The sequence below is a fragment of the Pseudophryne corroboree genome, chromosome 4 (genome assembly GCF_028390025.1).
Source record: "Pseudophryne corroboree isolate aPseCor3 chromosome 4, aPseCor3.hap2, whole genome shotgun sequence".
Classification (NCBI taxonomy): Eukaryota; Metazoa; Chordata; class Amphibia; order Anura; family Myobatrachidae; genus Pseudophryne; species Pseudophryne corroboree.
Window position 1 is genome coordinate 201,732,039 of NC_086447.1, and position 20,095 is coordinate 201,752,133.

A 20,095-nucleotide genomic window follows, 5' to 3' on the forward strand; every position below is an offset into this window, starting at 1 on the left:
TTCCCGAGAGTGTGCTACGCTGATCAGCAACTGCTCTCTGGACCTCGCCTTTATGAGGAGATCGTCCAAGTATGGGATAATTGTGACTCCTTGCTTTCGCAGAAGCACCATCATTTCTGCCATTACCTTGGTAAATATTCTCGTTGCCGTGGACAGACCAAACGGCAACATCTGGAATTGGTAATGACAGTCCTGTACCACAAATCTGAGGTACTCCTGATGAGGTGGATAAATGGGGACATGCAGGTAAGCATCCTTTATGTCCAGAGACACCATAAAATCCCCCTCTTCCAGGCTTGCAATGACCGCTCTGAGCTATTCCATCTTGAACTTGAACCTTTTCAGGTAAATGTTCAGGGATTTTAAATTCAATATGGGTCTGACCGAACCGTCCGGTTTCGGTACCACAAACATTGTGGAATAGTAACCCCTTCCCTGTTGAAGGAGGGGAACCTTTACCACCACCTGCTGGAGATATAATTTGTGAATTGCCGCTAACACTATTTCCCTTTCTATGGGGGAAGCTGGCAGGGCCGATTTGAGGTAACGGTGAGGTGGCATCACTTCGAATTCCAGCTTGTATCCCTGAGATACAATCTGTATAGCCCAGGGATCCACCCGTGAGCGAACCCACTGGTGGCTGAAATTTCGGAGACGCGCCCCCACCGCTCCTGGCTCCATCTGGGGAGCCCCAGCGTCATGCGGTGGATTTAGTGGAAGCCGGGGAGGACTTCTGTTCCTGGGAACTAGCTGTATTGTGCAGCTTCTTTCCTCTACCCCTGCCTCTGGCAAGAAAAGGACGCACCTCGGACTTTCTTGCCTCTTTGTGATCGAAAGGACTGCATTTGGTAATACGGTGCTTTCTTAGGTTGCGAGGGAATATATGGCAAAAAATTTGACTTCCCAGCCGTAGCTGTGGAAACTAGGTCCGAGAGACTGTCCCCAAACAATTCCTCACCCTTATAAGGTAAAACCTCCATGTGCTTTTTTGAGTCGGCATCACCTGTCCATTGCCGAGTCCACAGGACCCTTCTGGCAGAAATCGACATTGCATTTATTCTAGAGCCCAGTAGGCAAATGTCTCTCTGGGCATCTCTCATATATAGGACAGCGTCTTTTATATGCCCCAGGGTCAGTAATATAGTATCCTTGTCCAAGGTATCAAGTTACTCAGATAAAGTATCTGTCCATGCTGCTACAGCACTACACATCCAGGCCGACGCAATTGCCGGCCTTAGTAGGGTACCTGAATGTGTATAAACGGACTTCAGGATACCTTCCTGCTTTCTATCCGCAGGATCTTTTAGGGTGGCCGTATCCTGTGACGGCAGGGCTACTGTCTACCCTAGGGGAGGATTCCCTGCGTAACCTGTCCGTTGGCGGGAAAGGATACGCCATAAGCAACCGTTTGGAAATCTGCATTTTCCTATCAGGAGAATCCCAAGCTTTTTCACATAACTCATTTAACTCGTGTGAAGGGGGAAAGGTCACCTCTTGCCTTTTTTCCCCAAACATATAAACCCTCTTGTCAGGGACTGGGTTTTCCTCTGAGATGTGCAATACATCCTTCATTGCTATAATCATGTAGCGGATGGCTTTAGCCATTTTAGGCTGTAACTTTGCATCATCGACATCGACACTGGAGTCAGAATCCGTGTCGATATCTGTGTCAACAATTTGGGATAGTGGGCGCTTCTGAGACCCTGACGGCCTCTGCGCTGTAGGATCAGGCATGGGTTGAGACCCTGACTGTCCCAAGGCTTCAGCTTTATCCAACCTTTTATGCAAGGAATTAACATTATCATTTAAAACCTTCCACATATCCATCCAATCGGGCGTCGGCGGCGATCCCACATTCATTTGTACCTGCTCTGCTTCCACATAGCCTTCCTCGTCAAACATGCCGACACAAGCGTACCGACACACCACACACACAGGGGATGCTCTATTTGAGGACAGAACCCCCACAAGGCCTTTTGGAGAGACAGAGAGAGAGTATGCCAGCACACACCCCAGCGCTATATGACCCAGGAATTACACAGTAACTTAGTGTTTACCCAGTAGCTGCTGTATATACTGATTTTGCGCTAAATTTATGTGCCCCCCCCTCTCTTTTTACCCTCTTTCTACCGTGAATCTGCAGGGGAGAGCCTGGGGAGCTTCCTCTCAGTGGAGCTGTGGAGAGAAAATGGCGCTGGTGAGTGCTGAGGAAGAAGCCCCGCCCCCTCAGCGGCGGGCTTCTGTCCCGCGATTTTGTGTAAAATAATGGCGGGGGCTCATGCATATATACAGTGCCCAACTGTATATATGCCCACTTTGCCAAGAAGTTTTTAATTGCTGCCCAGGGCGCCCCCCCCCCCCCCTGCACCCTGCACACTACAGTGACCGGAGTGTGTGGGTTTAATGTGGGAGCAATGGCGCACAGCTGCAGTGCTGTGCGCTACCTCATATGAAGACTGGAGTCTTCTGCCGCCGCTTTTGAAGTCTTCTTGCTTCTCACGCCGGCTTCTGGCTTCTGGTTCTGCGAGGGGGGCGGCGGCGCGGCTCTGGGATCGGACGACCAAGGGTGCATTCCTGTGTTCGATCCCTCTGGAGCTAATGGTGTCCAGTAGCCTAAGAAGCATGACCTATCCACAGTGAGTAGGGCTGCTTCTCTCCCCTCAGTCCCACGTAGCAGAGAGTCTGTTGCCAGCAGATCTCTCTGAAAATAAAAAATCCTAACAAAATACTTTCTATTTAGCAAGCTCAGGAGAGCTCACTAAGGTGCACAAAGCTCGTCCGGGCACAGATTCAAACTGAGGTCTGGAGGAGGGACATAGAGGGAGGAGCCAGTGCACACCAGTATTCCTAATTCTTTCTTAAAGTGCCCTGTCTCCTGCGGAGCCCGTCTATTCCCCATGGTCCTTACGGAGTCCCCAGCATCCACTAGGACGTTAGAGAAATTTAGCATTTTACTCGTCTGGGCCCGGTGCTTTAATTTGAGAGATTCTATGGCTGTGAGAATTTCCTGTCCTGTGATTGAGCTATTAAGGCTTTCTTTCTGTTCCGTTGTTAATTAGGGAAACCCCACATTTTCTAAGAAGTTAATAATGCGTCTTCGATCAGGGTCACTAGACTTATATAAGTCGGAAAAGTATGATTCAAGTAAGTTTAAAATATCAATAATAATTCTAATAATAAATACCCCTTTTCCATCCGTGTCATGGCTTCCCTGCATCAATAAATAACACAGCTCACCTCTTTGGTCAGGCTCTCCCTGTCTTGACTCAGTTGTTTGACACGCTCACAGAGACTCTTGTTCTCTTTGGAGTGAGCTGAGATAGCATCCTCAAATTCGGTCTGCAGAGCCTTCAGGTCTGAGGAGACTCCATCTATCTGTGACTGCGCGGTTTAAAAAGGAATGTATTAAGTACTACAGCTTTCTCACAGTAGTTCCTATAATACAATAGCCATAGCTGCTGTACTCACAAATACACCCCAGACACATTACTTGAGCAACCACAAGCTCTATGGAACGAATCTATATGTGTACAGTAAACACTGACCTTGTCCTGGTCTTGCTTAATCTGAGCTTCCCGTCTAAACCTTTCAGCCTCCAGCTTGGTGTCAGAAACCTCCCTCTGGGTCTGAATGAGCCGCTCACTCAGAGAATTTTTCTCAGTTTCCTTCTGGAAAAGTGCCTGAACAAGAAGATTTTAAGCCTCATAGACACATAAATGCCAGATGATGACAGGCAGAGCGTGATTTCCAAATATGTAACAAGTAACTCCCAGAATTACGATAGGTCATACAGTTCTGTATCCATCTGAAATCAGCTAGCTCTTCCAATGCAGCAAGCATAACCCCTCTCATAATTCCCCACAGGCAGTGGTGGTATTATTATAAAGGTGTATACATTAACTAAGGTGATGCCACCTTCTTACCTTTTGCTTCTCGCTCTCCAACGCCAACAGGCTCTCTTCCTTCTCCTCCTGTAACCGCACAATCTCCGCACTCAGCATCTGCTTTATGTTCTCATATTCAGAGAGAAGCTCGCCTTTCTCATTCTCCATGCGCTGTACTGCCTCCTGCTTCTCCGCGATCATGGCCTGACACAGGGACTCCTGAAACATTGAACCTCACAGTATTGGTAATATGATTGGGGAAGACTGTGTGTTAGTCTGTGGTAGTGGTTAGGGAGGAATCATATGGATATGGTGCTAACCTTGAGCTGAGGATACTGCTACTGCAGATATGAAAGGGTTGATGGTACAACTTTGCAACAGTCTGGTGTAAAATTAATTCTGCTATCTTTTATTTGTGTTGTGACCTCTGGTGGTTTGGGGGTGCCCTGCGCCCCAGAGGCGAACCCCTATAATATTAGGGACCTGCCCGGTGTGGTTATCTTGATGCTTGGTGGGCAAGCTCATAATATTAGCCAATGTTATGCCATAAAACCTCAGATATGATGTATAATTATCAAATGTATTAATTAATAATAATTAATGGTTGTATGGTGCACCACTCTTGTAGTACTAACTCTGAGCTAGGCAGCACATCCCATCAGGGGCGCCAGAACGTGTTGTTGTTGGGGGGGGCATATATAAAAATACATTTTGGCGCTCCCCCCACGCGCTTATCCACTCCCACCTCACCCCGCCCCACACATGGGGGGGGGGGGGAGAACTTATCCCCCAGATCACTGCGGAGAATCTAATTCAAAACGCCGGCACCGCAGCATGCTGCCCCGTGTCCTCCTGTCCTAGCCGGCTCTCAGATGCATTACTGGGAGGAGGCGTGGCCATGCTGAGCCTGCTGGGACATCCGCGCCTCCTCCCAGTAATGCCTCTGTGAAGAGCCGGCTGGACAGGACACTGGGGCAGCATGCTGCGGCGCCGGAGTTTTGAAGTCACAGTTTCCGCGGTGATCTGGGGGATAAGCGCTCCCCCAACCCACGCCTGCGCCTCTGTCATGTTTGGGGAGGGCATGCTGTCCCCCCCCCCCCCCATTCCGACGCCTATGTATCCCATTATAAGTAGCTAGGTTGTGCAATCCAGGCTCACTATCCATAGTAACATGAATTCACAAGTTTCCGTAAGTTAGGAAGAGGGCAGACAAATGACAGTTGCTTATGGTGTGTAATGGAAACTCCTTTAGGAGTACACAGCCATCACCACAGCCCTTATGGGAGCTGTATTGCAGAGATTCATGATTAATATGTAGAAAACCCACAGGTAAACAGAATACAAACCTTCTCTTTCCTGAGCCGCTCTACAGTGTCTTGGTGCTGCTGGACCTGGTTACTAAGAGATAGCTGTGCTGTCTGCTCTGTCTGTGTCAGTTGCATCTCCAGCTTGACCTTCTGCTGCCGCAGCTCAGCCATGGCTTCCTCAGATACCAGGGCCTGGTGCTGAGCCTCTGCTATCATGATAGGTGAAAAGATATCATACATAATACTATAAGGATAAAAGCACGTACAGTATACAAATCAATTGATTTGCTTCTCTTGTCTGTAACACTAAGGGAAAGCTGACAAGATAAAACTGTCCACATATATGAGGTGCAGAGTATATTACAGGTCAGAATTACTGAAGATTAGCAGACAGAATGTTACCAGCTATTTTTCTATGATTTATCAATGACATATGAAAACAACTTGTGAAAATGCAATTAGTTTACACCATAGGTAAGCTGACATACACCAGGTCATGCAGAGAAATACACCACCATACACATTAGTACATTTCTGAAATGAACCTCATGTTATTCATGTTACAGTATATTGAATACTTGGTGAACTAGTTATGTTTTCACATAAATAACATTTACGTAGCTTACAACAGTCTTCAATTACAGTGAATTTCCTGAAAAAAACAAACCCTATGAGGTCACATCAGAAATGACTCCTTACCATGCCTCAGTTTAACCCCTTCAGTGGTGACTTCATTTTTACTATGTCACACCTCCCAGGGTTGGTTTTTAAATGAACTACCTGCTGGTTGCCAGGGGTCCATGCTCTGGGATCCATGCTCGTTGCCAAGGGTAATGCTCATCGCCAAGGGTAATGCTCGTTGCCAAGGGGAATGCTCATTGCCAAGGGGGCGTAATCTTGCTAACCAGCCAGCACTGAAATCATCTACCCCATCTCCATCATACTCCGCTCGGGGGCGGAGTTTTGCGGAATGACTCGGCTGCGTCGTGACAGGATAGCCAGTCTCCCCAGTGGAGCTAGCCCCGGAGATTTAAGGGGTTAAGAGGTCTCGCAAGAAAGTCTGCGCCAGGTTCTCAGCGCTGTATGAATTCTGCATACACAAAGGCATTTCAGCATGCTGCAGTATCAGTCAGAAATAAAGTGAGTATGGCCTGTAAGTGGCCTTTTGTCTTGATAAATGTACAAACTATTATTTACTGGCGCGCTGAGACTTCTACATGTCTGAGCTATAAGATTGATCTTTGATGATTTATGATCCAGATCTTACATCATTTACAGATAATTTCCTTTGGATAAATATATCAGAGTACTGAAGCCATGATCACAGAGTACCTATTACTAAAGTCTTAAAGACCCAGATCAGCCAGTGATTTCAGTGGTCAGATACCTTGAAGGCTTTGTTTTGTAAGCATCAGTGAGTGGACCTCGCCTTCCAGTTGTTCTCTGCGATCTTCCAGCTGTGCAGCCCTGCGCTGGGAATCATACAAGATGCTCTCTAGAGAATCCTTTTGTGCCCTGGGATACAAAGACATCACAAAATCAGTAACAGTGAACTAGCACAAGGAGCTGTACAGAAACTACAGAGGAGTAGTAGAAGTCATCGTACTGAAGCTGAGACAGTTCTTCTTCTCGCTCCTGTCTCTCAGTCTTCATGGTTGCAACTTGCACACCAAGCTCTGCATTCTGATTGGTCAGCTCCTCAATGCGCTGTGCTGCACGCTGCAAGGCTGCTAATTGTACATCCAGTTCCTGGTGATTTTCATGCAATTGATCCTGAAGTGTCTGTGTTGTAGCAATGGCCTGTTGAGTAGTGAAAACATTGAGGAAGACTGAGGAATGGTCTTGTGTCTCGCCACATCCACTTGGGAGAGTGCATAGGACCATGGAAGATGCAGGAGACAGGAGATTGTGCTACCGGCACACTAGGAATGATGATCCCTATGAGAAGATCACCACACAAAAACACAGCTGTCCATCAACAGATGATGCATTAATAAAATGGGTTGGTACAGAAGCTTGGGTGTAGAATTGGTGCTCTTCTCATAGGGGATCTATTGCCTAGTGCAGTGGTTCCTAAATTCCTTTGAATCACGGCGCCCTAGAGTATCAGAATTTTTTCCCCAGCACCCCTAGGCCAAAAGTTTTTCATTGAGAGATTTAGAATAAATATTAAATTAAGTAAATTGTGTTTACATGTCATCCTTAGGTTCAATTGTGTGGTATGGGACAGGAATTGCTTCTGTTTGTCCTCATGATTTATGATTGGCAGCCACCAGCACTGGTTCTGCCTATTACATTGATCATAAATAATTTAAATTGGTCCTGGATCACCAATCCAAGGCACCCCTGCAAGTGTCCTGAGACACCCCATGGTGCCTAGGCACACTGTTTGGGAACCACTGGCCCAGTGTGCTGAATCTTTCCCCTGTATTTTTTAGAACCAGGACCGGTTCAAAGACCCCGGGGCTGGTTATGCTTAGAGGGGAAGGAACCTCGTGCTTTTTTTTTTCCCCTATTGTTTAACCCTTTCTTACACTTTTGAACAGAGAGGCCTGCACGGACCTCACTGATTTGTGTAGGCTTCATGTACTGTATGGGAGAGTTTGGCTGCAAACACGACAGTCAAACACATCTACATACACCATCGGAAAACACGATTCAGTAAAACATGGGAACATTGTAAATGCCCGCGTTTTACTTGTTAAAAAGCACCTGTGTCTAATCGATCCCACCCATGTTTGATCTCAATCAAACACGTGTGAGATACAATTCTTAGTACATTTACCCCAAGGAATTAAAACTAATTGAGAATAGCATGATATATAACTTCACTCCCTTTTTACCTGTGAAAGCTGCTCCTTTAATTTTGCTTTCTCCCTGCGCACAGAATGAAGCTGCTCCTCAACCCTCTGCTTCTTCTCCTCAGTCTCCTGACACCTCCACTCCAGTCCGGCTTTATCACTCTGCAGTTTAGATATTTCCTGCTCCAATGCTTCCCGCTGCTCCTTCAATGCTGCACAGCTAGCCTCACTAATGCGGAGATCGTCCTGCAGGGAACTGCGGTCGGCCTCCAGCTGTATAGGTGGTGGTGGGAAAATAAATATCATGGACAAGATCGACCTGGTTTTGCAGTGTAAATGATTGCCACTTTAAAAAAACCCTGAAAAACCTTACTAAATCTCTCACTTTCTGAAACTCTCACTCTATTACATTTGGCCCACAGTGTTCTCCCCAGAAAATGGGCCTTCACAATAATCAAATCTTTAAATCATGACCATATTGATTTAAACTTGGATATTTTCATATATTAATAGTTTATACCCCTCTTCTTTTTAGAGGCCCAGTCGTCTGCAGCTTTTTCATAATCAAAGTCTACAGGATCTGCTCCCTCTAGTGAAATAAGCATCAGGTTATTTAGGGTGCTCTGCTTCATGCGGTTCCCTAGACAGGTTTCAATTCATATTAGAGTAGAAAATCCTCTTTCACATTCAGCTGTGCTTACAGGTATGGTCAGTCCAATAGCAGCTAGTTTTGCTAAATTTGGAAAAGATTCTTTGAGCTCAGTTGTTGTTGAAAATTTCTGCATAATTTGTTTTGAATCTAGATTTCTGTAATTCAAACAATTGTGATGCAACTACTCATTCTAATTTAGTATTTTCATAGTTTAAGATTGCAGGACTTCCATTTTTAGAATATTGCTCAAAAAGAATGTCACAAGCCTCATTTCGATCATGGCCAGGGCTGCCATCAGAAATGAAGGGACCCTCCCCCCCCAAAAAAAATAATAATAAAATAAAATAAAAACTAAAAATAAAATAAAAATAAAATTCTGCTGCACTGCTCCACCCATCTGTGATGTCACACATCGTGAAGTTACATATAGGTGAAGAGTTACGAACCTACAGGAACGATTCCCAGAGAGCTGATGCATAGGAAAAACTTGTTTTAAGAAGTCCTCCTTGCGCAGCAGCCCGTTGTTGTTGCGCAGCCTGGTGTAGCTCTCCAGGTATCAGTGGTAGAAGCCAGGGATGGGCCCCCCTCTCTGTAAGGATCGGGACTTCAATCCCTGCAGTTTCCCCCTGATGGCTGCCCTGATCATGACTATCTATATTGAAAAGTCCTCAAAAACAGTATATGATTGGCATATCTGGAAAATAAGATTTTAAACCTACCGGTAAATCTTTTTCTCGTAGTCCGTAGAGGATGCTGGGACTCCGTAAGGACCATGGGGATAGACGGGCTCCGCAGGAGACATGGGCACTTTAAGAAAGACTTTGACTCTGGGTGTGCACTGGCTCCTCCCTCTATGCCCCTCCTCCAGACCTCAGTTAGAGAAACTGTGCCCAGAGGAGACAGACAGTACGAGGAAAGGATTTTTGTAATCGAAGGGCAAGATTCATACCAGCCACACCAATCACACCGTATAACTTGTGATTAAATACCCAGTTAACAGTATGAAAAACAACATAGCATCAGTCCAAGACCGATGAAACTATAACATAACCCTTATGTAAGCAATAACTATATACAAGTCTTGCAGAAGTAGTCCGCACTTGGGACGGGCGCCCAGCATCCTCTACGGACTACGAGAAAAAGATTTACCGGTAGGTTTAAAATCTTATTTTCTCTAACGTCCTAGAGGATGCTGGGACTCCGTAAGGACCATGGGGATTATACCAAAGCTCCCAAACGGGCGGGAGAGTGCGGATGACTCTGCAGCACCGACTGAGCAAACAGGAGGTCCTCCTCAGCCAGGGTATCAAATTATTGAACTTTGCAAAGGTGTTTGACCCCGACCAAGTAGCAGCTCGGCACAGCTGTAGTGCCGAGACCCCTCGGGCAGCCGCCCAAGAAGAGCCCACCTTCCTAGTGGAATGGGCCTTAACCGATTTTGGTAACGGCAATCCTGCCGTAGAATGCGCCTGCTGAATCGTGTTACAGATCCAGCGAGCAATAGTCTTCTTTGAAGCAGGGCCGCCAACCTTGGTGGCTGCATACAGGACAAACAGTGCTTCTGTTTTTCTGATCCTAGCCGTTCTGGCCACGTAAATTTTCAAAGCCCTGACCACATCAAGGGACTCGGAATCCTCCAAGTCACGCGTAGCCACAGGCACGACAATAGGTTGGTTCATATGAAAGGATGAGACCACCTTAGGCAGAATTGAGGACGGGTCCGCAATTCCGCTCTATCCATATGGAAAACCAGATAGGGGCTTTTATGTGATAAAGCCGCCAATTCCGAACTCGCCTAGCCGAAGCCAAGGCTAACAACATGACCACCTTCCAGGTGAGATATTTTAACTCCACTGTCTTAAGTGGTTCAAACCAATGTGACTTCAGGAAACTTAACACCACGTTAAGGTCCCAAGGCGCCACCAGAAGTACAAAAGGTGGCTGAATATGCAGTACTCCCTTCACAAAAGTCTGTACTTCAGGTAATGAGGACAATTCCTTTTGAAAGAAAATGGATAAGGCCGAAATCTGAACTTTAATGGAGCCTAATTTTAGGCCCTAAATTCACTCCAGTTTGTAGGAAGTGAAGAAAATGGCCCAGGTGGAATTCTTCCGTAGGAGCATTCCTGGCCTCACACCAAGAAACATATTTTCTCCATATTCGGTGATAATGTTTAGATGTCACGTCCTTCCTAGCCTTTATTAGCGTAGGAATGACCTCATCCGGAATACCTTTTTTTGCTAGGATCCGGCGTTCAACCGCCATGCCGTCAAACGCAGCCGCGGTAAGTCTTGGAACAGAAAGGGACCTTGTTGTAACAGGTCCTGCCTTAGAGGAAGAGGCCACGGATCTTCTGTGAGCATTTCTTGCAGATCCGGATACCAGGTCTTTCGTGGCCAATCTGGAACAATGAGAATTGTTCTCACTACTCTTTTTCTTATTATCCTCAACACCTTGGGTACGAGAGGAAGAGGAGGAAACACATATACCGACTGGAACACCCACGGTGTCGCTAGGGCGTCCACAGCTACCGCCTGAGGGTCTCTCAACCTGGCGCAATACCTTTGTAGCTTTTTGTTGAGACGGGATGCCATCATGTCTATTTGGGGTAGTCCCCACCGACTTGCAATCTGCGCGAAGACTTCCTAATGAAGTCCCCACTCTCCCGGATGCAGATCGTGTCTGCTGAGGAAGTCTGCTTCCCAGTTGTCCACTCCCGGAATGAACACTGCTGACAGAGCGCTTACATGATTCTCCGCCCAGCGAAGAATTCTGGTGGCTTCCGCCATTGCCACTCTGCTCCTTGTGCCGCCTTGGCGGTTTACATGAGCTACTGCGGTGATGTTGTCTGACTGGATCAAAACTGGTCGATTGCGAAGTAAGATCTCCGCTTGACGTAGGGTGTTGTATATGGCCCTTAGTTCCAGGATGTTGATGTGAAGACAAGTCTCTTGACTTGACCAAAGTCCTTGGAAATTTCTTCCCTGTGTGACTGCTCCCCAACCTCGGAGGCTCGCGTCCGTGGTCACCAGGATCCAGTCCTGAATGCCGAACCTGCGGCCCTATAGAAGGTGAGCACCCTGCAGCTACCACAGGAGAGATACCCTGGCCCTGGGGGAGAGGGTGATCAACTGATGAATCTGTAGATGTGACCCGGACCACTTGTCCAGTAGGTCCCATTTGAAAGTCCTCGCATGGAACCTGCCGAAGGGAATGTTTTTCCCCGGCCTCGGGTGCAGTGTTGCACTGACACCTGTCTTGGTTTCAATAAGTTCCTGACCAGAGTCATGAGTTCCTGGGCCTTCTCTATCTGAAGGTAAACCCATTTCTGGTCCGTATCCAGAATCATACCCAAGAAGGGCAGACTAGTCATAGGAACCAACTGTGACTTCGGGATATTGAGAATCCAGTCGTGTTGCTGTGACACCTTCAGCAAAAGTGACACGCTGTTCAACAACTGCTCTTTTGATCTCGCCCTTATAGGAGATCGTCCAAGTATGGGATAACTGTGACTCCTTGCTTGCGTAGGAGCACCATCATTTCCGCCAATTACCCTGAAATTGGTAATGACAATACTGTACCGCAAATCTCAGGTACGCCTGATGGGGTGGATAAATGGGAACATGAAGGTATGCAGCCTTTATGTCTAGATACACCATCAAATCGCCCCTTCCCAGGCTGGCCATGATCGCTTTGAGCGATTCCACTTTAAATTTGAACCTTTTCCAGTATAGGTTCAGAGTTTTTAATTTTAAAATTGGTCTGACCGAACCGTACGGTTTCAGGAATACAGCCAAGGTTGATTAATATCCCCTTCCTTGTTGCAGGAGGGGAACCTTGATCACCACCTGTTGGAGATACAATGTGTGAATTGTATTTAATATTATCTCCCTTTCTGGGTGAGAAGCCGGTAGGTCCGATAAGGAAAACCGGCGAGGAGGCACCTTTCGAATTCCAGCTTGTAACCCTGAGAACAATTTTTATTGCCCCGGGATCCACCTGTGAGTGAACTCAGATGTGGCTGAAGAGTCGAAGACGTGCTCCCCCTGGGACGGACTCCCTTAGTGGAGCTCCCGCGTCATGCGGTGGATGTAGTAGAGGCCGGGGAGGACTTCCGTTCCTGGGAACTAGCTGTGCCCTGAGCCCTTACCTCTGGTAAGAAAGGACGCTCCTCGTACTTTCTTGTTATTCTGCGACCGAAATGACTGCATTTGATAATGTCGTGCTTTAGTCTGTGAGGGAATATAAGGCAAAAGATCAGAATTACCAGCGATAGCTGTAGAGACCAGGTCCGAGAGCCCTTCTCCACACAATTCCTCAGCCTTGTAAGGTAAACCCTCCATATGCCTCTTTTAGTCGGCATCACCTGTCCATTGCATGTTCCACAGGACACGTCTAGCAAAAATCGACATCGCGTTGATTCTAGAACCCAGTAGACTAACGTCTCTTTGGGCATGTCTTTTATATATATATATATATATATATATATATATATAAAAGACAACATCTTTTACATATAAATATATATAATAAATATATATATATAGTCAAAGTCGAAAAATATTGAAGAACACACAGCACGTATAAACTGCACACACATGCCCACTGCGCGTGCACTTGTTCTGCAGTGCGTGCACATGTACGCACTTTGCGTATGGTCGCTCCCGCGGTCCTGCGCATCGGCGCGTGGTATGGGTATTTACGGCAGTTTGTGTACGCATGGAGGGCCATCAGAACACATTACATATTTAATCCAAATAGTGCACAATGTACACATAGTCTCCTTGCACCACATCAGAAAGTTATAGCTGTTTAAATGGTTGCAGAACAAAGGGATTCACCTTTACAGGATAAGAGGGGACAGACTAAGGTTATAAGGTGGTATTTGGTATCCAGCTGTAGGGTATTTTAAGGGAAACATTCCGGTGTTGGTCTGCGGAAGATCGCATGTTCCTGCGGATAGTTATGTGCAGAAGCAGATTATAGATAAAAACTGTATTTACTGTATATTATGTATGCGGCGGATATCCAGAGGAGACCACCCACAAGAGCAGTTGAGAAAGACATCGCCTACCTTTTCAAATCAACCTATGACCTCTCCTGTACTGTAAAGGTGCATCCCTGTGTCCAATGGACAAAGGGATTACAGTACCTATTGTATTGCTTTTGGAAGACTTGTATAAATAAAGCCTGCTGCAGAGCGGCCAGTCACAAGACTCACAACGTTATCTATTTGATTACGGAGGACTGGACCAGGAAGCGCACGCGAATATTCTCACGCATGTACATTGGCTGTAGCCATTATTCTATTATATATATTGCTTGTATTGTAGTGTATAATTTGTATTGTAAACCCCCTTTCAGAAATAATCCACTGTGGTGTCGGAACCCAGCGGTCAATCACAATTGGTGTCGTGTGCTCATTGCCCTGCTAAGGTTTAAAGTGTATTATTATTGTTATTATTGCATTGCATTGCTGTAGAAGGTTTTAAGTGTATCTCTGGGTGTGTACGTGCTGAGAGTACTTTATACCATCAGCGCGGCGTGTGTACGCAAAGTCCGTAAACTGTACGGTACTCTGACCGCAAATAGCATAAAAGGTGCGTAGAGTGTGAACTAAGTATAGCGGCCGCAGCGGCTAAAGGTTTAAAGTGTATTGACGGTGTGTTTAAGGTATAGCTTTTATTCCTGTAAAGATAATTGACTTATCAATTGGGGGCATCGTCCGATTTTCCACATTTTTACTGCTTAACAGGTCACAAGCAGACATAATCTATAAGCATAAGGGTGGACGGGGGATCCTACGTATCCTTTTCTTGGTCGGTGGATATACTGAAAGCCCTACTTAATTGCTGATTAGATGGTGTCTGCTCTGTATGGTTTGTAGAGATGCTGGTAAGAACTCGTAAGGTAAGCAAGTAAAAAGTTATTTAAAATCGGTGAATTTATTGTTGGCGCCAAATGCGTACACAACAAAAGCGTACACCTATACCCTGTGCATACTCTCCCACATTGTTGCCATAACATTCAGATTACTAGATTCGTAATATAAACAAAGGAAGTAAGTGTAAAACACAAACGCAGTCTGGCCTAGTTATAAAGGTTTATACAGAAAAGAAACTGTGTGGCGTGTTAAGTGAGCAATTATAGTTAATACTGCTCACATTTATAGAAATTGTATGATTTGTGCTATTGCGGACGTACGGTTTTGTACACGTGTCTCGGACAAGGTACGGAACTGCACACTCGGCGTAAGCACGGTCGCGTGTTAACGCAAATTGCATAAGAATACGGTTGCTAAGTACAAATTACACAATAGTTTGTTTAGTTTAAAGGTGAGACAGTAGCCACGCTACAATAACACAAGATTGCCCAGCTTCCAAAGTTTAGTATAAAACCCTTATTTACTGTGTTGCCTCTGGGAGTAAAGCTGCTTGTCTGAATGATAATTTTCTGTACAGAAAAAAATAAAGTACATTTGAGTGAGCGAGTGCAGGAGTGAGTGGATACTGAACCCAAGAACTAAGTGAACAAGGTGGACTAAAGTAGTCTAAGTGTGCACACTGGGTTAGTAGAGATCTGGTGGCGTAGGGTTCGCAACCCTGTGTTATTAAGAGTGGACTAAAGTGGTCTTAGTGGACTGAGTGGTATCCCATGCAACTCTGAGGTGGTCTACTAAGTGGTACTTAGTGGTCTACAACAATCGTAGGGCATATAGATAACTAGTATCTATAGGCTGTGCTATTGAATCAAACGTCCGTTTGTTCTGCACAGAGCAACGTGATATTATTGTATCATCTGTGGAAGAGCATACGCAGACGTGATTGTATAGACAAAGGGGTTTTTCTTTGATAACTTCGGGAAATCTCCCTGGTGGGATTCACTGGAAAGGGTGAAAAATAGTTATCTAATTTCTCTGTTTTTCACCCTACAAACAATTCCAGTGAAAGAAACCGAAAGGAAATTTTCACTGCCTCTCTCAGGAAAATATTCCAAACAGAACTTCCACCGAAAGAAATTACGGTGTAAGGTCTGATAGGAGCCCTAAGCTGGGTACATTGCCTTCGCTATCAACAGTGTATGGTAGTACTGGCCAGCGTGGGCGCGAGCGAGTGGAAGGCGCTCAGGTATACCTCCGTCTACTTATATTGAGTATTTTGGTGTTTGTGGGAATTTTTTAAAAGGTATTAGAAGAGAAACACAAATATGGGAGCCAGTTGCTCAAGTAAGAGACGTTTAGACAGGGTTCAGGCAGAATCATGGCCAAAAGGCTCCGCAAGGTTAATCATGTGTGAAAAATATGGTTCACACACAGAAGGTTTATGCAATGAGTGGATATGTATGACTAACAATGATAGGGTGGGCAGCTTTGAACCAGAGGTACTGCAGAATGTAAGCAGTAGAATATGTCTTCTTAAATCCAGAAAACAAAGGATTAGACATAATGATTGTTTAAAATTATGGCAACAGGAGGGGGATATGCAAAGAGAACAAATTCGCAAAACAGGTTCAAGACCTAGCGGGAATGAGAACACAAACACACCAGTGTCAACACAGGTCGAAGGGGAAGAGATGGCTACAGTCAATGATACTGTATATCCGTAAATGATAGTAGTATGCAAAAACAATGTATTAACCTTCATTTTTGCAAGATGTATCCTGTTTTGAAGTCTTTTCAAGGTTATAGGTCACAAGAAGATGAAGGATCCAGCCAAATTCCAGCTCTCCTCCAAGCAGTCATTTTGGAGGAAACTCAGGTGGGACCTGTCCAACCAGGTAGAGCAGTAACAGTATTCCCCAATGAAAGAACTGGTGAGGTCACAGCTACCGGTAAGTATGAGACAGTTCACTGCACAGAAAACAACAACACCACACAGTAAACAGATTAGGAACGGAACGGTAGGATTACACCCTGTCTTGGAAATAGTAACTCCCAATGGGGGAACCGATAGTCAGGAAGTAGTCCTCACCAGGAATAATGCAATGTATTGCCCGTGGCCCAGAGATGAGCTGCGATCAATCTTTTCAGAATTCCCCGACCCTCGGAAGCATTTAGACAGATGTCAGAAATTTATCAGAGATCTGGGTAATGCGTATGAACCGACAAAAACACACTGGCGGATAGTTTTGAAAGCGTGCCTACCCCCTAATATTGACACCCAAAATTTTTTGGGTAGGCTAGAGTCGGATAGTCCTATGACTGACAGAAACAATCAGGAAAATATAGAACGAATTAATAGGCAACTAGAGTTGTGTTTCCCCACTGAGTGGAGAATAATTTTCTCCATAAAACAGAGGGAAAATGAAATGACATCTGAATATTTCCATCGGGCCCTGCAAATAATGGATAGATACATGGGGGTATCAGATACAGGGAACGATACGAATTACAGGAAGGTAGCTGTCTCTGTGCTAATGGACGGACTCAATAAGACAGTGAGGGACAGAGTACAAACATCTTTGCCTAGTTGGAAAAAGGTCACAGTAGCTTGTCTTAGAGAATGTGCGATTGAACACCATAAGAATATTGCTAGGCGTAGAGAACTGCAGGAGGAGAGGCTGAGGATTGAAAGAATACAGGCCCTTACACCAAAGTCTCATCAACCTAAACCCCAAAACACGGATAGTAAGAAAGGACCTAGGATATGCTACACTTGTAGAAAGGAAGGGCATTTTGCCAGGGATTGTAGGAGTAGTAGAACACATAGCCAATATAGACCCCTAGACAGAGAAAACAAGCCACGTTATTAAACACATATACGGGATCAAGTGACATATAGTAAGGAATCACGATACAGTATAGAAAAACACAGATTCGGTTAATGGGAAGAACAGAATAAATGCAACTTTACCCTTTTGACAGAACTTACTGGGGTTAGGAGGAGGCCTCTAAACTTCTGCTTCTCTCTCTAGCAGAAGTGACCTCTAAATAACTTAACAGGAGTTTTGTTAGAGATGGTAAACATATTGAGCGCTCCCACCCAGGAAGCACAAAATATGTTAGATACCCACAAAGACTAATGTTGCATTTTCACTGTTTTAGATGCATGTCCATCACAGGTAGAGGAAATTATCTCAAAGATACCGGGTTCACTATGAACTTAGAATGGACAAGACACTGGATTGATGGCTGGGATAGTGCCAGTAGAGATATAACACACATAGAAATTTTTTTAAGGGGAACAGACCGATTAGGGAATCATTCCCTGTAGTGCCCAATCCAGATGTCAAACTTTGTAAAATCTTCTTTGCCTTTACAAACCCAGATGTCAAACTTTGTAAAATCTTCTTTGCCTTTACAAACTTACCTGTTACTAAACCCTGTGATTTGTCTTCAAAGTTTCCTCTTCATTTCTTACGTTCACTGACAGGATTACAGTTCAAACGTCACATGCCTACTCGGTCTTTTCAGAGTTCTGCCCAAACCCAGTATATCTCACCAGCATAGGGACACCAGTATCAGTGTGCCTGGCCATGCACAAAGGGTGAAGAATGGGAATACTGGTGAAGGGAGACTGTGCATAGATACCGATATACATGATGGTGTGACAGCCTGATGGTGAACGCAAATCTGACAAATTTTCTTTTTATCATGTCCCCTCTCTTTTCACTTTCCAAAGATGGTTCACTTCACACAACAGTTAAACACATTGAAATGCAAGATTTATGTTCCCTACAGAAAGGTCGCTGACCCGGAAAGAACCCATGACAAAGAGCAGAGTGTAGAGAACATCGTATCACTGGAGTGTCTGTTCCGGGAAGGTTGAGAGGCAGGACTGTTGAGACGGCACCTGAGCGCGGAGAACAACAAGACCAGAGGCGGTTGTCGCACCAGTTTTTTTTTTCCATTCCCCACTACCCTCCTTCTCTTCTTATTTTTCTCCCCCCCCCCCCCCCTTCTTGTTTCCTTTCTCTTCCCTTAACAAGATGGACTTACCCCAAGAGACTGCGTTCCGGGTTTTCCTGTTAATCCTGTTGTTGACCAGGACAGTCTGTTTCGGTGATGGTCCCAGAGAGGTCGAGAAAGGATGTGGAATGGGTTCTGATGGCGGGGATGGATTTGTAGAATCTCAAGAGCAACACATCACTCGAGCAAAGGCGAGTATTAGAAAGCGATCTGGTGGTCAGGGAGCTCGGAGGCACTGTGAAGGGTTATTGGCTGAGGAAAATTGCATTTGTAAGAATTGTGAGAACATAGTCGAGGATGGGTGCATCCAGAGATGTCAGTCCAGCCTTAATATCAACATGGACCGTCATCCATTGAGTGATTACCACTCACTAGTGGGTAAGGTCTTAAACCAGACAGAATGCTGGGTGTGCTCACAAGTACCTCAAGGTCAGAACAAGTCAGGATTAGTACCGTACCCTTTAGCAATAGATGAGGTACTCGAATTACGGGGTGGGAGTCCGGTGGACAAGAAATTCAATATTTCTAGGCCCCCTAGTTTGAAGCTCCACCAGTATCATGTAGATAGATACTTAGTATGTTTCAATATTTCCAATTACCGAAAACCGGGAAATTGGGAAGTGACGTGGAATAACCAGACAATGGCCTTTTCGCACAGAGCTGATAGGATACCCATAGACTCTGAACTTGTACGCCAAATAGCCAACAGTGGATGGTATTTTCGGTATAGGTATACTCGAGGAAGCAAGACCATGTGGGTTGGAGAAGTATCACCAGGGTACTGTGCTCATATCATCCAGCCTGATACTTGTACTGAGCAGATGGGAGAACTAGGGATGGGGTTTTTCACTTGGAAAGTTTGTAATATGGTAATGTCATATTCTATCCCCTATGTTCTCCCCGATGATGCCTATTTCATATGTGGGAGGAAGGCGTATAAGTGGCTTGCCCAGAACTCAGAGGGATTGTGTTATATTGGAAGAGTGTTGCCAGAGGTCATGACCATAACCCATGATAAGATGAAAGATGTTCACCGCAGTGCTCAGGCTCCTTATACTCATACTCACTATGAACACATCGTCAAGAGACACCTCATAGAGAGGACAGAGCACGTAGCCTCTGATTTGATCCACGAATCCACCGAGATTCAATTCCTTCTTGCATTAGACATCACCGTACTGCCAGAGGAATTATAAATTATAGGTATATCCATGCGCTAGCGAACTTGATAGATAATATCACTGAGATGTATGACGACACCTTCAGGTATACGGGAAGGGAGTTACAAGCTTACAAGACGGAACTGATCCAGCACAGGATGGTACTTAATTATATCACAGCCATGACGGGTGGGTACTGTGTCACTTTGGCAACTCAGTATGGTGTGAAGTGCTGTACGTATATTACAAACAGCACTGACGACCCCACAGAGAATATCGATCAAAAGATGTATGATATATTGCAGTTGAAGTGGGAGTTCCGGAGGAGACACAACCTTACCCTGACCACTGTGGGTAATGAGCTGACCGTCTGGGTCTCATGG

At 45.4% G+C, this 20,095-nt stretch overlaps 1 protein-coding gene across 6 annotated transcripts in view; it reads right to left on the bottom strand.

Moving 5' to 3' along the window:
• Positions 1–20,095, bottom strand: part of CROCC2 (ciliary rootlet coiled-coil, rootletin family member 2) — a 468,757-nt gene that overhangs the window by 128,030 nt on the left and 320,632 nt on the right. For 5 of the 6 annotated variants that reach the window (XM_063915774.1, XM_063915775.1, XM_063915776.1 and 2 more), the window contains 7 exons: positions 8,035–8,265; positions 6,798–6,991; positions 6,579–6,706; positions 5,231–5,400; positions 3,924–4,103; positions 3,546–3,680; positions 3,238–3,381 (listed from right to left, as the gene is read on the bottom strand). In XM_063915774.1, coding sequence (XP_063771844.1) covers positions 3,238–3,381; positions 3,546–3,680; positions 3,924–4,103; positions 5,231–5,400; positions 6,579–6,706; positions 6,798–6,991; positions 8,035–8,265 — 1,182 coding nt within the window. The remainder of the gene's footprint in view (positions 1–3,237; positions 3,382–3,545; positions 3,681–3,923; positions 4,104–5,230; positions 5,401–6,578; positions 6,707–6,797; positions 6,992–8,034; positions 8,266–20,095) is intronic. The other variant, XM_063915772.1, reaches the window with a different exon arrangement.